General features: G+C 44.8%; 1 protein-coding gene and 1 long non-coding RNA gene across 7 annotated transcripts in view; one reads left to right on the top strand and one right to left on the bottom strand.

Moving 5' to 3' along the window:
• Positions 1-20423, top strand: part of KCTD1 (potassium channel tetramerization domain containing 1) — a 158271-nt gene that overhangs the window by 103644 nt on the left and 34204 nt on the right. For all 5 annotated transcript variants that reach the window (XM_014561300.2, XM_032467396.1, XM_032467397.1 and 2 more), the window contains one exon: positions 12725-12903. In XM_014561300.2, coding sequence (XP_014416786.1) covers positions 12725-12903 — 179 coding nt within the window. The remainder of the gene's footprint in view (positions 1-12724; positions 12904-20423) is intronic.
• On the bottom strand, positions 9429-20205 carry LOC106729912. Of its 2 annotated transcripts, none has more exons than XR_004314978.1 (3): positions 19647-20205; positions 17396-17585; positions 9429-10257 (listed from the first exon to the last, which is right to left on the bottom strand). It is a non-coding gene; the product is annotated as an uncharacterized LOC106729912 (long non-coding RNA). The 2 variants fall into 2 exon arrangements; XR_001366337.2 differs by lacking the exon at positions 9429-10257 and adding an exon at positions 15015-16447 and having other exon boundaries at positions 19647-20201.

The raw sequence follows: 20423 nt of genomic DNA, 5'->3' as shown, positions 1-20423 counted from the left end.
ATCTTGCTCTATTCCGTTTCCTGGAGCGTTCTGCCTGTTCCAGCCCTGGGTTAGTGTTTTGTTTCTCTTTCTGCTCTTAGTCTCTATACAAATTCTCTCTCAAGTGCTTTCTTGTACCTTGCATGGTTAGTGGAGAGAAGAGAGGGAAGCCTCTGTGAAGGGAGATGGAAGATGGGGAGCCGTGGTGCACCCAGCTCTCAGTCTTTCCTGGAATTCAGTACTCAGTGATTCAGATACTCAGTTTTATTAGTACCCCGTCAGTGCCAGGCTCGGTGCTATGACTGTGAGCGAAACCCTGCTCGGGTCTCTGCGGACGCTGCAGTCTGGCTGAGTTCCAGGGGTGACGCTGAGCACATCGCATTTGTGAAACTCTTCACCCCAGACTGGGACTTGGTGGCATTTGACTCTCTTCTCTGGTCCGGCCTGCCCCACCCCACCCTGAGTCGGGACCTTGGAACTGCAGGGGCCCAGGGTCAGCCCCCAGGGCAACTGGCCACCGTGTCATTTTATGTAAACCTCAGCAGTACCGCCGCTGCGCACGCCCTGCTCCTCCGAACGTGGACTGCTCGCTGCGGGGGTTCCTCCCCGCGCCGTGTTTTTATGGCAGCGGCAGGCTTCTGTCTTCTTGGGCAGTATTATGCCTCTACGTTTCCCCCCACATCCCTGTTGCCTCATTCGTGTTTGATTTTTTCCTTAATTGGCATTTGTGCCTATTAACACCACGAGACGGTGGGTTTTGTTTTTTTTCTTTTTTATTTGATGGATGGGATGGGTCAATAACAAGTCAAAAAGCGTTTGAGGGCCACTGCCCTCAGGGAGAAATCACTGAGGTCACTGACTGGAAGACCATCGGTGCTCTCAATTATGGAGCCTTGTGGACTCGCTTCATCACCATCTGTACTGTTTATTCATTTTCCACTCTGTGCAAAAATTAAAAAGTATTTCATTAGGTGCTGTGGGGAGTTGGTAGGAGAAATAACTGGGCAGTGCTTACCCCCCTGACTTCGTTCTGCTTGTGACTGTAGGCTTGCATAGGTGCCTGTGATCTTCCGTCGTCCGGGCTAGAACTGTTGACCTGGGAGCTCATTTATCGGGTGACTTTCCATCAGCATCAAGCATCTATTTACATGGTTCTCCAAAAACTAGTCTTCGTCCCCATGATCTTCAGAAGGAAGCAGTACAGAGAGGGGTCATTCAGCTTGGTTATCTAGGAGGCCACAGCAAATTGCAAGACCCAGAGAACCCTTTAAACCCTCCCCACAGAGCTCTCTCATGGGTCCCCACTTAGAGAGATCGGGTGAGATTCTACAGCAGACTGAACAAGAGGACCTGTGGGCCACAGCCGGGCGTTAGAAACTGATCTCCTGAGTACATAAGTGGGCAGGTGGTTGGGGAGTGAGAAGATAGAGCTAGTCCGATCCACTCCACTCCCCCAGCACGCACTCTTTTCCTCTGTCTCTTCCTGTCTCTCCTGAATTTCCCTTTCCATCAGCTTCTCTTCCCGTCTCTCTCCCACATCACTGGCCTTTTCTCCCTTCCTGCCCCTCTTCCATCCCTTCTTCTTAGGCTCTGTTTTCAGGCTATTTTCTGTCCTTTTCCTGCTGCCCTAGTAGCGACCACTTTTCCCCTTAGATGAAATTTCATTACCCACCCCCAGCATTGTTGTGGCATTATATAACTATGTCTTGTGGTTAAATAACCAGTTAATAAAATTAAGCCGGGGCTTTTAAGACTACCAAAGACATTCTGCGGCACATTTTGCTTCCTTACGTGGAAATGCTCCAGTGCAGTGTTATCTGCTGCTTCAGGCAAATCAAAGGACTAATTTAAGAGTTCGATCCAAGTCCTAGTGGGTCTGGATTGCCCCAGACTGAGGCAATTTCAGAGGGGAGAATATAGGCTTAGAGCCTGGAATCTTTTGCTTCTGATTTTTAAATCAACTATTTTATGACCTTGGGCAACTATGGGGCAATCTGAATATTCCTGCTTCGGTTTCCCTTCTTTACAAAAGTTAGTATTGGCCTTGCCCTCTCCCTCTCTGGACCTTTTAGAAGGCTGATGGGTTATGATTGTTCAGAAGGTCTTTGGCGTTCTGAGATCTCAGAGATAACTAACTGCTTCATATGCTTAAGGCACTATGTAAATTCCAGGTATGATTTTTTTTTTCTAATCCGTTTCCATTTCTGTACCAAACTTTTCTTGCCAATCAGGTTGATCTTTAAAAAGTGAGCTTGTTTTTAAACTCTTGTTGGTAATTATTTTAAGATACTTCTCCAAGAACACAGATGTCTCCTCTTTTACGGTAAGAAAACTGTAGGGAATTGCTCGTTGCAATAAAATACGGAGGGATGGTGACTGCCTCGCTGCTGCCTTTGCTGCCCATTCGCTTCCTTGCGAGGCTGTGCCTTCAGTGCTATCTCCTCATCCATCTGCCCCTAAGCAGGAGATTTCATCAATCAATGCGCCCTCTAAAACTCCCCAGGAGACAGGGCTGCTGGGCACATGCTAGGGCTGGCGGTTCAGCTGTCGTGCCTCCCAGGGTTGCCGGCAGATCCGGCTTGAACCCCGTCTTAAGGAGCAGAGCCAGAGTAGCCCATGGACTCACCTCTGCTCTTACTTAACACTGGTTCCCACTGGCAGCTGCAATGGGAATAATGTAACCAAGAACCGGGATGAGCCAAACAGCCGGAAGAGAACCAGCCTACCTCTTCTGCGGCTGCAGCTTCCGGCTAGCGCAAGATGTCACCCGGGAGAAGCGTTTTCGGCAAACCGCAGGACCCCTGGCAGGCCTGTCACCAGGACACGCCTGAAACTTTGAGGCCGCTACTCTCAGTTGCCCTGATTTTTAAAAATTACCCAATACATCTTTTTGAAAAGATGGCAATAATTCTGCTTACAAGAGAGTCTTGATTTATTAAAAAAGCATTAGTTTTCTGTCACTAGAATAGATTTTTCTATTCTGTAAGGGAACCGCAAATAAGCTGCTCTCAGACCACTCTAGTATTTTAAAACAGGGAAAGATATAAATATGTAACAATACTCTAGTAAAATAGCACTACGTAAAAAATCTCTGTGAAGTAGCCATTCTGCTCATTAAGCACCATATTTTATTGGCCATTTCCTCCTGTCAGGGAAGGCAAATAAAAGGGAAATAAAAAGCGGTAGTGATTAAAATTTAATCTTCCTAATCAGCTAGAGAAATGCTGTGATTGTTAAGAAATCTGTGTTAGCTCTTTCTTCCTTTCTTTCTCTTCCTTCCTTGCTTTCTTTCTTTCTTTCTTTCTTCCTTCCTTCCTTCCTTCCTTCCTCTCTTTCTTTCTTTCTTTTTCTTTCTTCTCCACTCATACTTTTAGAATAACTTTCATTTCATGACCAGTTCTTCTTTCTTTCAAAGAATTTTGAATTCCAATTCTGCCCTCCTAGAATGCTAACTTTCTTAAGGTGTTTGAATCTCAATGGTTTATATTTTTAAAAATCATAGAATTTATTTTAAAAATCAGGACTGAAAAAAAGCATTATAGGCCAGCTGGTTCAACTGCATGTTATAAATGGGAAAACTGAAGTGAGAGATGAAATAATTTGCCAAGGCCACCTAACTCATCAGGGCCATGGCTCAAGCTAAAACTTGGGGTTCCACTCTGTCACATCCTCAGAAAAACTCTGAATTTGGAAATGATCTGTGTCAACTGCTGTTAGAAACACTGTAACTGGTTCCCTCTTTAAAAGGTTATTGGGTCAAAAGTTAGGAGTCCAATCCTTATAATGTGGAATTACTAAATATAGATACGTCTGATTTAAAAATAATGTACTCTGGATTCATAAAACCAAGGATGGTTTATTCTTTACAGCTCCAAAGTATTGTTTGTCCTTCAAATGATTTCGCTTACGATTGTTAATAAGTAGTTCTCATGGCATTTAAAGCATAATTTGATTTAACTTTTTTATTTACATGGGAATCTCTTGTTACCAGGAATTCTCTGTGCATGAGGTTAATTCCCAAAAGAGACCCTCAGCTCCCTGAATTGTTCACATCTGTGGTGCCTTAGCCCAGCACCAAATAGACTAGCCAGCCAGTCTTTTCTCAGCGAATGAACAAGGGAGCAAATGAAATTTTTGAACACACACATTATGTACGTGAGAGTACATCAGCATACTTATAAACTTGAGTCTTAATCTTTTATTTTTTAATGCAGAAAGGCCAAGCATATAGGCATCTAAGAATCTTAAGAGGAGATTCTCTGGGATTCAGTTTAGGTCAGAAGGGACGCACTTAGCTTTTGACACTCTGCGGGACAAGGAATTTTTATGATCATATCCAAGCAATCAGTCAGTCAGGTTTACTGTTTATTTAGAAGCAGATGTTTCCTGGAGTGAACATCTAGGACTTACAGTTAGAGGAGTAGATGAAATGCCAGTTCCCTGCTGGGGAAATGGAGGCGGGGTGGGGAGGGGTGGGTGTCCACTTCCTGGGCCAGCTGCTGGCTCCTGCCTCCTGCTTGACCACTGACCATCCTTCACACCCTCCAGCCAGTTGTCTTCACCCCAAAACAGACCGTGTAGAAGAATGTGGGTGGAACAAGGCAGATCTCTCCCACCTCCTGTGAGAACCAGAGCAGGGACCGCCTGGTGATGGAGAGCCGTAACCTCATCCCGCTGCACCATGGCCAGCGTGTAAAGTATCACAGTAAATTCATTACCAGATAATTGTAGGCTAAGCCCCTTGACCTCGGAGTCAGCTTCCTTCTCTGCGAAATGGTGATAATACTTAACGCTGGGCTGAGGTTTCTGGTTTCAGACGAAGACGTCCCTCTCTGGGCGTTAGACACTGCTTCATTGCCAACCTTTGCTACCATCTGGATCCTCCTTCCAAGACAGGAGTGTGGACCTGACTTCTGGAAACGCAGGAGGTGTGCGTGCACAGCTTTTATTGTCTTATTCTTGCAGGGTTTTGGGTCTGAGGATGGAGGGGACCCTGGGGAGGGGACAGATGACTGGATCACTCCCAAGAGTGTGGAAACCATAGACTCCTGCCCCTTTCTTTCAGGATCAAACGAAATAGACTTCTGTGTCAGCTAAATATGAGCTTACCGTGACCTGGGGCCCATCTAATTTTCTGTTCCACACACTTCTTCCCCGGCCAGAAAATAAAGGGAAAGGAAGCTTTATCCCTAAGTTCTGTTCCGCTTCTGTATTTCTTCATTCAGTCCTTCATTTTAAAATGTCCAAAAAAATCCTGATTAAGAAAGTAAATTATAACAGCGTGCCAAGAGTATGTACTAATTGATTTAGTTGGGCAATATAGTGCTGTTTCTTCCTTTTTAAAACAGCTTTTGTTTCAATTTCAAAAGTAACAAACGTTCAGCACCATTAAGCACAAAAGAACAAAAACAAAAACAAAATTTCCCTGTGACATCGTCCCCCAGTCTTACCCTCTACTGGTATTTTGAGGGTAATTTAATTTAATTTCACAATTTTTCATGGCACATACACATAGTTTTGCAAATATTTTTCCCTATAGTATTGTTACACAGCCTGCTTTCACTTTAATGCTGTGTTTTAATTTTAAAAAATCAGTCATAGCCATAGCTAAGCTGTCATGTCTATTTTAAAATACTCTGTAATGTTTTAAGTACATTTTAAAATATCCAAGAAATCAAATTTAAAGTTAATCAGCTATAATAAGCACAGGAAAATGCTATCAAAATGTTCTCTTTTTACAAGTTTACTTTGCTTTTGGGGAAAAAAAAAAGCAGAGAAATCTTGGCAAATAGTTGTTCTTTTCGTGATCCCAGCTTGGTAATCTAGTAAGGGAGCTTCTCCCATACATATTTCACTATTGCGGGAAAAAGAGGCACGTTGAGGGCACTCACTCCCTACCTGGTAAATGTTGGGCATTAAAATAGATAAACGATGGTAACCCCTCCTCCTGGCCCCAGGCAAGAAGAGCAATCTTTTGCTATTTCAGATTAGGAAGTAATTACAGGTTAATTTAACACAATTGCATGTAATTTTGAAACAATGTTGAAATCTCCTATTTTTTATTTCCATTTAAAAAAAAATCTGTGAAAAAAAAAATCTGTGAAATTAAGATTTGACCTGAAAAAAGAAAATCAATACGGCTCAAGTGCCATTTCATTTTACGAACCTACTGTGATGATCTCATTCTTTACTTCTGTTCATCCGCTGTGTCCAAAGCACATTAACTCACATCTTGTTTCACTTTATCCCATTTTGTTTTTATTTATCTGGACGCTGCAGTGTCATACTTTGTCAGTGTAAATTGCTGCCTTTCTCGCCCATGGATCTTACCTCCTCAACTCCTTTCAAAGTCCTCTGTACCCCTCACTCGATCCATAGACGTGGTCTTCTCTGGCCATCGGGTGGACTGGGGCATCAAATGTCATTTTTCACGTGCAGGAGGAAAGAAACCTCCTCTGTCTTTCTCCCCATGCTGTGCATCGTGTTGTATGCCTTCACCAACATCCCCCCCTCCGCTGCCAGCTTTCCCTCCGTGGGGTGAGAAGGTTCATCTCTGTCTTAGGGGTGAGAGCACAGGAGTCCTATAGGTTTGGTAGCTTTCCCAGGATGACACAAAGGCTGAACTTGAGCTCAAACCATGTCTTCAGATTCCAAAAACCAGGGCTCTTTCCCCTGCACCTTTTAGGTGCTCTGTGTAGGTGATTTTTTTTTTCCAGCTGTATGAAGTTTTAACAGTTGTCTTACCTTTTTTTAAAAAAAGTTTTTCTTTACCATATTTGGGTAGAAACTTTTCTCCAATATATCATATACTTTTCAGTCTAAGTTAGTCTGGGGCTTGATCTGGGGGTGACTTCATTTTGGATGACTCTTGGGTAGACTAGAAGACCAGGGACCGCTCTTGTGAGGAAGGTCTGAATTAAGAGTAAGCAAGTTCTATGAGTTAGAAGGGAGTTCCTGTGAATAAAGTGCATGGAAGATTCGGTATCCAATTTGGATGCTCAGAAGACTTTTCAAGGATAATTCTCTGCTGACTTCAGAGATGGACAGAAACTGTCTTCAATTTTGAAGTACTGCTGGGGGTTTGTTTTTCTTTTAAACTTCTGTGAAGTTGTAAGAAAAGATTTCTTTTCCCTCTCTCTCCAGGGTCATTCTGTTGTTTAGTTAAAGTCAGTAGAGACCATTAAAGCTTAACACACTACAGGAGCCAAATAAATGATACTTGAATGAATGAAGAAACAAGGAGCGCCCTTACCGATATGTTGACATTATGGCTGAGAGTCTTGTCCTGTGATTAAGTAACTACGGTCAGTGACGTGATGGTTCTCCACAAGAGCCATTACTGTGAGTCCAATGGGATTGTGTCAGCCCCAAACTAACACCGCCAAGGCACCCACAAATTTCCATCCGAGAAGCAGGATCCTTGCCTAGGATACTTTGATTGCAGGCTGCCTGGCCTGAATGCTTGGCCAGCTATAAGAAAACAGAATTCATTAGAACGCTCCGTTCTGCAGGCGTTGCACAGAACATAGACGCTGCCTGAGTACATGTGTGTGCGTCTGTGTGTGATATAAATACATGTATTTTAAACCCAGATTGAAATTTGCAGGAAGTTACGATTTGTATTCAGTTTCTTCGCTGCTGTAGTATATGTTATGAATTACAATATCAAATAATATAGATAAATACTTTACTATTGATGTGCTTTTCTGGAAACATCCCTAAGAAACCTATTTCTTTTCCCAGTAAAAGAGGTAACATAGTCCAACTTGATAGTGAAACATGACGTAAGACAGGGGTATGCGTTTTTTTTTAATAGGCTTTTGTTTTTCAACTTTTTTTTAAATTGAAGTATAGTTTTAACAAATAAAGTCATTGGAACTTTCAGAGTAAACTTCAGCTCCTTTGTTCCGGCGATGCCCCTGGGGCTCCTGTTTGAACAGCACACAGCCAGGCTGGATTTAGGGGGCGAATTTTCATCATCTTCTTTTGAAAGCTGCCAGAAGTCAAATCCCTTGAAGGGCTGTCCTACCAAAAAAATGACTGCCGCCCCCTCAGGCGGGTGGGGTGGGCGATTAAGCCACAAGGAAGCCGAAGCCTGAAAACAGCGGGAAATGGAAATTTGAAAGATAAACTGATCCGTGTGCCTGGGAGATCTCTACAGGGTGGAAAGAGTTTCTAAGGAGCTAGAAAATTTCAGTCTCCGTTTCATGTCAAGAGTGTCAGAGTCACATTCGTGACAGGCAGTACTTCACAGAAATGTAAAGGAGTATCTGAGCAGTAAAGTGTTTTGATTGGAGAAGCTTCTTCCAAGATTACTTTTGGTTTGTTTTTACATATAACTGAAGAGTCAAGTGAGTAAATCTTAGGGGTAGATGTCCACAACTGTTTAACTTCCCAGATCAAGATTCAGGGCTTCCCTAGCTCTCCAGAGGCTCCCCCTTACCCGCTCCTAGTCAGCTCCCCCACCCCCCGTGCCCACCGCCACCTCCAAAGGTGGCCAGTGTTCAGAGCTGTGTCATCACAGTTCGTTCTGCTGTCTGTAACCTGGTGCGAATGGAGTTGCTCAGGACGCGCTCCTCAGTCAAGCAGGGGAGATACTGGTAGAAGGGGAGAGGGAAATGGACATGTTGGGAGGATCATAAACCAGTTGTATTTCCTTCTAAAAGACCCCTGCTTCTCCATTTAAACATGAGTGAGGGGTTCAAGTTTGTCATGATTTGGGCTTCCATATATTCAGAAAAATTCAAGCAGGGTTTACCACACTGTCCAGAACGGCAGCCCCTAGCCGCACGTGGCCTACCTACCTTAAAATTTACATTAGTTGAAATAAATTGAAATGCCAGATTGAGTCCGTCAGGTGCACCAGCCTCACTTCACGCGCTCAGATAGCCACGTGTGGCTAGTGGCTACCCCACTAAATGGTGCGGAGACCAAACGTTTCCATTCTTGCAGGAAGTTCTACTAGACAGTGCTGTTTGAGCTTCATTCTGCTTCCTCTTCCCCTTTTCCAGTCCTAAGATTGTTATGGTGGGTCTATTTATTTTTTTCATTGTAAGTTACTGTTTAATTCTGTGCTTCTCTGACCACCATCTGACAAGCTTCTGTTTGCTGTGTCATCCTGCCACACTTGGGGAGAACTCTCACAATGTGCTGACATTTTAATTTCTAGACTGTACCACGTGCTCTCCTTCCTGCATCCCATCATGTGCTGATGTCTCATCCGTCAGATCTCAGCTGCAACTGTCTCCAGGGAACCTTCCCCACCCCTCCTCCCAGCCCCCAAGCCTGGGTCGCCGTACCCTCAGTGAAGCCGGCGCAGCAAGCTGCCTTCCCGGCTTGGTCATAGTTGCTCGTTTCCTGGCTCCTCTCTGCCTCTGATCAAGTTTGGTGAGGCCAGGGACCAGTCTGTCATGTTCGCTGTTGTATATGCATCCATCCCTTGGTACAGTGCCTGGTGCTTAGGAGATGTTAACAAATATTGTGCAAGGAGGGAACCGTTCCTCCCCTCCAGCTCCCCTGGGTGAGGAGTCTGTTCCAGAAGGGCGATTATCAGAAACGCCTTTCTGTCTGTCTGTCTGTCTGTCTGGCCATCTTTCCAAATACACCCCAGTGCTCTGAGCTGCTTCTCTGGTGGTGACGATGATACATCCAAGACGCTTACATTCTCTCTGGTTAAAATTTATGGTTTTCATTTCATCGGAAGTAATGCTGAAGATGTATACAAACTGAGATGGTGATGGGTGAAGATGGGAAGGTATAGTTGAAGAATGGTGATAATATGATAGAAAATTCTGCTGCATCTGTTAGCAGGTGGCTGTTCTCAGCACCACAGCTAAGTCTCACGGAGCCAAGTGGCCTCACGGGGAGGCGGCAGTATAAAGGAGGGGCAGGTATCAGGAGAGGTAACAGAAACCCAACCCAGGTAGCTTTAAAAATGATTTTATTTTCCCAAGTATCAGGAAATATAGAGATTGGCGGCTCCAAGTTGGTTGATTTGTGTCTCACCAGTGCCAGTGGGGACCCAGGTTCTCTCCAGCTTTCAGCTTAGCCACCCTGGGCATTGGCTTCATCCTTAGGTTGGCAGGGAAGTAGCCACTTCCCGTCGGGGACCTTGGTGTCCAGGTGAAGAAGAGAAAGTGTCAATTCCGATCATTGGCAAGGGAAGGAGGCGGCCACAGTCGTGTTGATGAAGCATCTGGTGTCGATGCAGTGGACGCTGAGTGTCTCCTACCAGCGCCAAGACCTCCCAGCCCACGGACTTTAAAAAGTTCTTGCAGCCTGCACCAATACAGAAAACACAGAGTGAAGATCCTTTGCTCCATTAGCTGATAGCAGTTAGTGCCTTAGAAATGATTATAACTAAGGGGAAAAATAGAGAACATAGAAAGCTTCCAGAATGGGGAAGAGAGAGCCTCGCAGAAGAGCTCACTGAAGACCAGTTCCAACTTCAAGTTGTAGAGTCTGCCTGAGCCCAGTCAGCCGGAAACTCCCTCCTCAACCTTAAGGGTTAATCCCACCACCACCACCCCACCCCCAGCTGAGGAAACACTGGTTTAATTTTAAATGTAGCAATATCCATACATATGTGATTTTCAAGGTAAATGGTATATATTCTGAGAAATCTGGAATCCTTCAACCGATCAGTTATGCTTTGATTTTTTTTCTCCCTCCATATAGACCTGGCAGTGTTAGAGCCGTGCTGAATGAGGTCACAGTCTAACTACAGTATTAACCCTGCAAATCTGTTCATTTTCGCCTGAGTGCCCTGAGGCAGAATATAGAATGTGTCCAATTGGAAAACTATTACAGACGCCGCAGTGCTGTGATGGGCTGAATTGTAACAGGGAGGGGTGTGTGTGTGTGTGTGTGTGTGTGTGTGTGTGTGTGTGTGTGTGTGTGTGTCTTTAGCCAAGAAATCATTTTCTAAGAGGAAGTCTGGTAGCATGTCTCTCTTAAAAAGTAGATGTTATATGATTGAATTTTTAAGGGAAAAATACATTTTCCTGACATCCACATTTTAAAATGTTACTTTTCCTATTTCCAAACCTTAGCTGTTTTATATTTGCCACCGTGTCTTTGTTTGATTTTAGTTTCTCCCCCTGTCCAGTGCCTTACTTTCAACTTTTCTCTCTGTGTAACAAACATCCCTTTGTGGTTTGGGGTATCAATTTTTCACTGTTAAAAATGTACAGGAACATACAAAGAATAATACGGTGAATATTCATGAGTCCACCACGCCGTTTAAGAAATAAAACCCTAAGTCTTTTTTCTGGGACTGTTCCCGGGCTCTGCTAACTCGGTGTGGAGCAGAGGGCAACACGGACGGGCAGCACTGCGCGTCAAGGCCCGGCCGCAGCAGCCGCGGAGCTTCAGAGAGCGTGTACGTTCCGTCTTGCCTGGGCATGTGGCTCATGCTAAGTAGTCTCACAGTTGTGCCCCAGGTAACTCCTCAAGCTGTTCCGGGTCATAAAATCTAGGATGTTTTGCAAATTTATATTTTACCATGCTGAGTTTTATGCCCCAAAACTAGATGACTTCTCCTCTGTCATCTCCATCAAAGGCGTTTCTCAAAATTCCCTTTTTATGCCTTATTACTGGCTTTGCCACACATCGTTTGCTCGTTTGCAAACAATCTCTGGTTAAATTGTAAATCTGCGCATATCCTCACGGCTTTCGCCTTGCAGAATTCAGACATAAATGCTATTTTAGCTTATTCCTCAGTTGTAGGTTCTGAGTAGTTGACCCCCTTCCTTGAATGCCAGGGACCTGACTTGGCTTGTCTGTGGTTTGGGCTCTAATTGAAAAGCAATCAACCATGTTTGGATAGTGTCTGAAATATTTATATTGTATCCATGGAAAGGATGTAATATTTTATTTTCTCAAGAGGACAGTTTCTTCACCGTGCTCTCGAGGCCATCACGTGGTAGCCTCCTTCTGCTCCGTTGCTCCCATGGGACCTTCGCCTATGGGGCAGTGCACTGTCCACGGACGTCTGCCCCAGCCCCACCTTGGGAACCTGATATCCTCCAGAATTCCAGAAGTCCCGCCCAAGCGTGTCCTTAATCACTGCAGGGGACGCGCTTTTCAAAGTGTCCCCAGCCCCAAAGTCTTATACAGGGAGAGAAGCAGAAACCAAATGGGTAGAGTGTGGGTTTTTTTTTTTTTTTCTCTGTCTGTTGACAGATGAATTTGTGGTGCCTATTCACAAGGTTGCTTTGAGTACGTTGAGCTGGTGGCTAGCCCAGTCATGCCCTCTTTTTTCCTGCTCTGGAAAATAGAAATTAAAGAAAACATTTCGCAGAACCCACGTGTTGAAGGTCTGTATCTACCCCGAGCCCACAGCCATAAGGATGTTTTCCAGGAGAAGGATGAAGCAGACGTATTTTATTTATTTGCAGACTAAGTGTTGATTATCTTTTCATTTTGCAGTGAATGGTAGTTCTCCACGTGCCATTAACCAGTTGTTAAATGCGAGAGCTCATTAGTAAAATAAGCCATCATCGTGCTCAGGACAATTTGAAATGAACATTAGTTCAGCTCCTTGATTCTGAACATGGGACGCTTTCCTTTGTTTTGCTTTATTCCGACATTCATTACAGCAAAAGCGAGAGCTTGCCGATTTTTCCAGATTCTATCGCTGAACGAATGTCAGCGCTAGTCACTGGCTTATTCTTTATGATGTATGTGTTTCCTTTCTCTCCACTGAAAAAAGAAAACGTGTCTAAACTTGCTTATCTCTCTGTAGGACAGTCGGCCCAATATGTCAAGACCTCTGATCACTAGATCTCCTGCTTCTCCACTGAACAACCAAGGCATTCCTACTCCAGCACAGCTCACAAAGTCCAATGCGCCCGTCCACATTGACGTGGGCGGCCACATGTACACCAGCAGCCTGGCCACCCTCACCAAATACCCTGAATCAAGGTAAATCGAAAAACCAAAAAGTCACACTCGGAAATGCATGCGTTTGATGATCTGTTTTTCCTTTGACCAGCACAGCAGCGTGGCCTTGCCAGGGCCGGGGCCGGGGTTGGGACGGGAAAGCCTCGTGCGGGCCACCTGCTCCCGGGGCTGCTCTGGGACGTGACTGTAAATCTCGTACGGGTCAGGGTCTGACCCACAGCCTAGTCAAGTGCATGTAAAAGTGTCACTGAGAACGGAGTTCTGTGATATTTCACTCCTCAAAGGTCAAAGATGAATTTCTACCCCCAACCTTTCTTCTGTTCTCGTCTCCTAGAACACACTTTCTTATTGATTCTTAGAACGTTATAGGGGACCCCTTGGCCCACCAACTTGTAAACTGGAGGGAAAAAGAATCATAATAAGAGAGACTCTTATCAGTGGGGCAGCATATTTAGAATAGTAGGCAAAAGTCCAGGAAGCCAAGTCTTGTTTGAGAAAAATAATAAAGGGCAGTGGAGCTTACGAGAGCTCAAGGCAGATAAGTAAATGCAAAAAGCGTCTGACGGGGAGAGTGGTTTACAGGTAGGCAGTGCACCCTAGGCTTAGAGACCGCCCCTCCATGCCCCGCCCACCCATTCTGACAAGAGCTCCCAGGAAACAATTTCCTTTGCGTCCCTCCTGGTTCTGCCTAGAATTTGGGGGCTGTGGCAGCTCCCGTCAGGGGACTGGTCTTCAGCCGCTTGGCTGGTGGGCAGAGGAGGAGGCATGAACTTGCGAGGGCTGACGTCAGGAGGAAGGGTGTTTCTCTGCTTGTTTCTGCTCAGATGAAATGGAAACACAGCCCTTGGGCTTCAGAAAAGCACGGATGGCACTTTTGAGAACCTCTTACGATGTGACGGGTATCAGGGAAGTTACAGCCTAAGTAGAGAGCGCCGACGTAAAAATCACTGTCCTGTTACAGCTGCGCAAAGGCTGCATTTCTGTTTTGTTCTGTTCCTCTCTCTCCCCTACCTGGTGGGAAAGAATGTGAAGGTTGAGAAGAAAGATGAAATGTTTTCCCTCTTGATTTCTAGATTTAATTTCTGCAATTGACATGAAATGATTTAAAAAAAAAATAGATGTCTGTAAATTCAATTATCCAAGAAAACCTGTACCTTTTTAAATGAAATGATCGTATCATCAGTTATTAGTAACACTGAGTCTCCACCCTCCCTAAGTGCGTTGTTATTGGAGACTACATAGTGGTTACGTGGTGGCTTTATTTCTGAGAATATCATTATGTAAGTAGGTTCTTTTTTTAAAAATTGCATTCCTTCTAACCTGCTGACACCAACACCGACAACAGAGAATCACTGTGCCTCTTCAGACGCTTAATCCTGGGGGCAAGTCGCAAAGCAAACGTAAGAACCAAAAAGCAGGTTTCAACCGCAGCAGGATTCACCGGTCACGTCTGGTGGCCCTTTTGCTTCCGTCTTGATATTTATACCGTGATACGGGAGGGCAGGTGATCGTCACAACTGTTTGCTCATGACACGATTTGCATGAGGCGTAAAGGGTAGGGTTCGCCCAGTGCTCGTCGCAGCTGGGCGGGCCTCTCCCCACTGACTCGGGCCCGCAGGGTTTGGGCCTTTGTGACGCTCGCGGGTGTCACTGGGCGTGTTGGCATTGGTACAGACAGACGGTGAGTGGGTCGGGTTATTCAGTTCCTCTCAAATAATTCGCCACTTCAATCAGTTTAATCACCTTAGAGATTTCTGAGAGCATCTCATTTGGAGAGCCTTCCTCGTGCCAGCTTAACGTGGGTTGTTCTAAGAGGCTCCCCTCTTTAAAATTTTTTTGAGGGGGGAGGTAATTAGGTTTTTTTTTTTAATTTTTGCTTTTTGGTGGGGGAGGTAATTAGGTTTTTTTTTTTAATTTTTGCTTTTTGGTGGGGGAGGTAATTAGGTTTTTTTTTTTAATTTTTGCTTTTTGGTGGGGGAGGTAATTAGGTTTTATTTATCTTTGATGGGGGTACTGAGGATTGAACCCAGGACCTTATGCATGTTAGGCGTGCACTGTACCACTGAGCTATACCCTCCCCCCCAGAAGGCCCCCTTTTGTTCCTCGCTGTCCACCCCCAAGACCTGCATCACGTTCCTGGCGTCTCAGCATTCAATCAGGACTCCTGGTGTCTGTACCGTCTCGTATGGGAACCACTAGCCACGTGCAGCTTTGAGCACTTGACCAACATGTGGCTGGTCCAAACTGAAATGTCCTCCAAGTGTAAAATATTCACTGGATTTTAAAGACTCAGTACCCCCAGAACAGGAAATGTCTCAAAAATTTTTCATATCGATTTCATGTTGGAGTGATGATACGGTAATATATTGAGTTATATAAATGATAATATACTGAGTTAAATAAATGATAAATGATAGTATATTGAGTTAAATAAGAAAAACAAAAATTAATTTCACCTGTTTCTTTTTACCTTTTTCAACGTGGTTACCAGAAAACACAAAATCACAGATGTGTCTCGCTTTTTATTGCTGTTGGACAGCACTGAACTGTATATACACAGATTTTTTTTTTAATCTAGTAAACCTACCCCTCCCCAAACCTTATATTTACATGCATCATAAATTGAATTTCTCTTTCACCAACTGAATTAGAAAAGATAAAGTTGTTCCTCTTTTTTTTTTTTTTTGCAATCTTTCCTTATGCTTCTTTGTCACTGGTGGACCACAGTTTCACAGGAGCAACATCAAAAATAATCTGTGGTTCGTTCGTCCCAGGTTTGAATGCTGGCACTCCCATTTAATAGTTGGCCATGGATAGGGCTGATTTCTAAGCGCCTGTCTTCTGTCTTGTAAAATAGATACAAACACGTCTTTCTCCAAGGTTATTGGGAGGATTAAATGTGATTACGGAAAGCACGCCAAGGCCCTGTGCCCAACACATAGTATTGCCTTTTTACTTAATCTTCTGCCAAATCCAGCAATTGTTTCTTTTCAGACTGCCTTCCAAATTCCAAATATATCCCATTCCTTCATTTCATAGACCACGGAAAAGCCTCACTTCTGGATACTTGCCTGAGTTCCTAAAGGCCCCGGGAACTCCTTGCCTGCACCTTCTGGTCCTTGGCCCTTTATCTTAAATGCTCCCACCTGTCGCAGACCTGCAGAGCCATTTCAAGATCATCTTTATTGTTAGGAGGTATTTCTAAGCACATGTCCAGACTCTTTGAAACAAGCCCTACAAGCTACGTGTGTTTCTGTTGCTCACCCCTAAAGCAGATGACACTGGTCTGATAGCAATGGTGTAGATGTTGAATTGACCACTGTCTGTTGCTTTGCTTCGTCTTGGGTTTTGGGGGCCAGGGTGGAGGGTGGTTAGTAAGTAATTAAATGTTCATTTCAAAGCAAGTCAGTTTAAGGGGACCCGTCCACAACTTCTGGTAGTCAGAGATGCAGGGGAGAAGTAGTTCATGCTGTCCCCGTCGGTGCCAGGTGCTCCCTCCACCTTCAGGGCAGGTATCTTGTGTATCACCAACCCTTTGGAGATAACTTGTAGGACACTGGGTTGCCTGTGACCATAGAATTACAAATAAGTCCAAGTCGAGTTCTTTAGATTCTGGGGTGTTTTGAACCCATCTCACCCCAAGGGACCATTCCCTGCCCCATCTCCCCTTAGAGCAGCCTGGTTCCTCTCTCAGCCACCTTTCCCTTGGTGTAGCCCGGAGGGGAAGGGGGCTTTTTCCTCCGTTTGCTTTTCTTGGATTCCAAGGGGAGACTTGCGGTGTAAAAGTACCAAAGGTGTTTGTAACAAGTGGCCTTAAAAGATGTAATGTCCTTCTACAATTTCAAAGCTCTTGCCAAAGGCCTTTCATCCATCTTGAAAGACTGTAGGTGATTTTTCATTCTATCTCTGCTTACTGCCCTCTGGGCTAAAGACTAGCTCTAGAACGTCGTCCCCAGAAAGTGGTGCATCGGACCACACAGCTAAACATTAAAGCACCCAGGAAGCAGTAAAAGGCCATGGAGGCTCTGCCCCAGAAATAAAACAGGAATCTCTGTGGTTTTTCGCCATCTGGCTTCGCGCAACACCAAGATGTAGGGTCCCTCAAACTGAATACAGGCCTCTTACTCAATGGCTGTTTCAGGCTACGGCATAATGGCCGTTCCACCAGAGAAAATACATTTTGATCTTCACTTCTTTAATTAGCAAGGTCACCTGGTACCACTGTGTGTGCACACACATGGTGCTTTTTTAGGGGGCTTGTAAAGCCTGAGGAAAGATTCATTAAGCAAGTTGACTTTTAAATTTTACAACAAGGTTAATCACTCACATTGTTATTCACTTTCATTATCAGGTGGTTTTTAGCTAAAGGGACTGGATGTTAAGTCTCTCTCCCCAGCCTCGGGCCCACACCCATGCTCCCTCCAGGTCCTCACTGGTCCCTAAAACCGAAGGGGGAAAAAAAGGGGTTTTAGGTTTCAAGTAGGCACACGTCTGTGGTGGGGTCTGCCTTTACCAGTGTTTTGTGTAGGATGCACAGCTGGTCCTCGGAGGAGTTTATGAGACAGAGGCTGGTTCACAGCACCTCAGTGATGGACGCTGCTCCCTCTCCGAGGAGCCTCCAAGTCTCCAGTGCTGGTTGCTATTTTGAATTGTGATCACCAAGAAAAAACACCCAGTTCAGATCTGCAGTCATCTTACATCCCCTAAGCAAAACCAAAAAAAAAGAGTCAAGAAAAATATACTTCCAGCATGAAAATGTTTTAAATAGAAGATACACAAAGAAGATAGAACTTATTGTATTTCACAGTGTGTTAGCTTGGTTTATAAGTCATAAATATATTGACATACGAGAGGAGGGCTCATTTGTACTCTTGCCCTGGGTCTCACAAATTTTAAGGACAGATCCGATTGTGTCTGACTCAGAAATCCAAGGTACCCATTAACATCATTGGTAACAAAATCTGGGTGTCTAATTTGTCATGAGTAATTAAGATTGGTGTCACATGACATAGCCTCTTTAAAATCTACCTTTGACATTCTGCAGTATCCTCTTAGCCTTGTGTGTGTGTGTGTGTGTGTGTGTGTGTGTGTGTGTGTGTGTGTGATACTAAAGAAATATTCTGTGCTTTAAAAGAAGAAGTCTGAGTTCAAAGTTAGGTCTATTTCCTCCTTTACTGTCACCTCAAACAGAAACAATATTAATAGCAGCTCTGTTTGTTTGTTTTGCCTTTGGAGGGGGTGGAGGTAATTAGGTTTATTTATTTACTTATTTTAATGGAGGTACTGGGGATTGAACCCAGCACCTTGCACATGGTAAGCATGCACTCTAACCACTGGGCTATACCCTCCTCCACTAATAGCAGCTCTATTGATGGTTATTCACATGTGGACTTTTCAACACCAGGAAGCAAGCTGATATTGGTAATTAGCCAAACTTACTGGGTGGCAATGAGGCAGGGGTCTTAGCTGAAGGAGATATGCAACCTTGAGGGGAAAGACAAGATCTCCTGTTATAATCCCCTGAGCCACCCGATCTGCCTGCTTGACAGAGCTCTGGTATATTTTAAACCCAGTACATGAGTCAACTCCCACACGAGGAGATTATGCTAAATTAGTCTCTTCTAAATAGCAGCAGAGTTACTAAGCACACTGGCATACGTAGGTAGTTGCAAAACCTAAGAGACTCGGCTTTGAGCCTCGCAGTTGACACCCATGGCCACCCAAGGGGTGAGTGCAGCTGGAGCGTTAGGATGGCGACGCCAGGCCGGCTGCCTCGCCAGCGGAGAGCCGGCGTGGCGTGCTCCCCCTCCACGTGCCAGCCACTCCAGGACGGAGGCAGGGTCGGGTGCTGCGACGTGAAGGGCTTGGCGCGCGCACTCTCAGGACAACTGAGTTCTCATGTTTGGATTTCCATATGACTGCTGTGAACCCGCCTCAGAGTTTCCTGGAATCCCCTGTTGGGGCTGGAGGCTCTGTGCTCTGACTTCACAGCATCACAGTCCCTAGACTCGGCAGGTCCCATGGTGTCGTCATGCAGGCCCACATTTCAGGACCTCAACAAACATGCCCCCAAATGAATACATTTTGTTTACCAAATAGTCCCCTGAACTTTCATTCAGAACCATTGCAGGGCACTGAATACAGCGTTTTTTATTATAACCCACTCTTTAGATCTGCATGGTTTATAATTTTATGTTTATCTCAAGTTTTTAAAAAAAATCAGAGAATAGGTTCCTGGGGTTTAGGTGAGTGGAAGTCACCGTGGGGCATACAGTCTGAGCACAAATGGAAAGGGAGACTGTGTCCTCAGTGCCGGGAAGATGCCTGTGGAAATGGATAGAGTGAGGGCGGTCTAAGGCTGAGCAGTTCTGATTGGTAAAGTAGAAAAAAAAAAAAAAGGAAGAAAAAGAAAATCAGTTAAGGAGGAAGGTAAAAGGAGGGAAAGCGTCACCTGGCAAATGAAAAATAGAAAGTTTCTCCAGGAAAATAGGGGCCATTTCTCCTCTTCTGTCTCTTCTTTTCATCTTATAATACTGCCTTTCCGAAACTGCTTCTCAGTTATACAGGCAAACAGTAAATGACACCAGCTCCGAGAGACTTCTTATTTTTTTTCTCCCAAAACGATGAAACTGGGTTTTCTGTTTAGTGCTGAAAAGCCAGCTTCAGTAACACACAGCACACCGCTGGCAGATCCAGCAGACTTCCTTTGCCGCTGGGCAACAGGATAGGCCTAGCTTTTAAAGTAACCTAACTCATAGTCTTACCTCTGAGCCTGAGTCAAAGAAAGACGCAGCCATACTACGGTGTCTCTCACTTTCGCCGTCACGGTCTTTAGTTCGTTCAGCGGATCTGTTCTGTGCTCCCCGGCCACCAGGGCACATACCGGCCGATGACCAAAGTCCTTGCTCTCTCGTAGTTCACATGGGGGTGGGGAGGGAGGACAGACAGTAAACAAGTAAACAATCAATCAACAGTATTTGAGTTGCTACTAAGTCAGGTAGGAAGAAAACTAACACACAGGGTAAACAGGCCAGCCTTGGGATGCAGTTTGCTTCCTGTATTAAATATAAAGATAATTTTATTCTGTGTTTCGTTTCTTCAGGAAACATCTGTATTTGTTCATCTACATTTTCGAGACAAAATCTAGTTTGTGTGTTGGTGTAGATTTAGAAGCAGATTATTGTCACTTCAGGAGCACACATCCCCCCCGGTCTGCGGTCAGCTGCCTCTGCTGAGGTCCGGCACTCACCTCCTGTCATCTGATGTGTGGCAAATACGTATGTTCACCCTGCGTCTCAGCGGGAGGGAGACGTGTGGTGAGGTGTGCTGCCTGGGCCATGGGTGTGGGGCAGCTCCAGGCCAGACCGCCATCTCCAGATCACCTCACTGGTGATATTAACCATCCTACTGTTTCTGGCACACGTTCCTTACTTTTGCATTTGGTGATGATTGAAGTTACATTTGGTGTTGACCAAAGTAGAGAGTTAACAGATATTCAAGGAAATGTGGGGAGAAGCCCCTTGGAGGCAAATACTGATGAG

The sequence above is a fragment of the Camelus ferus genome, chromosome 24, assembly GCF_009834535.1.
Source record: "Camelus ferus isolate YT-003-E chromosome 24, BCGSAC_Cfer_1.0, whole genome shotgun sequence".
NCBI classification, from domain to species: domain Eukaryota; kingdom Metazoa; phylum Chordata; class Mammalia; order Artiodactyla; family Camelidae; genus Camelus; species Camelus ferus.
Note: the sequence above shows the minus strand (reverse complement) of the source record. Positions and strands in the feature narration are given on the sequence as shown.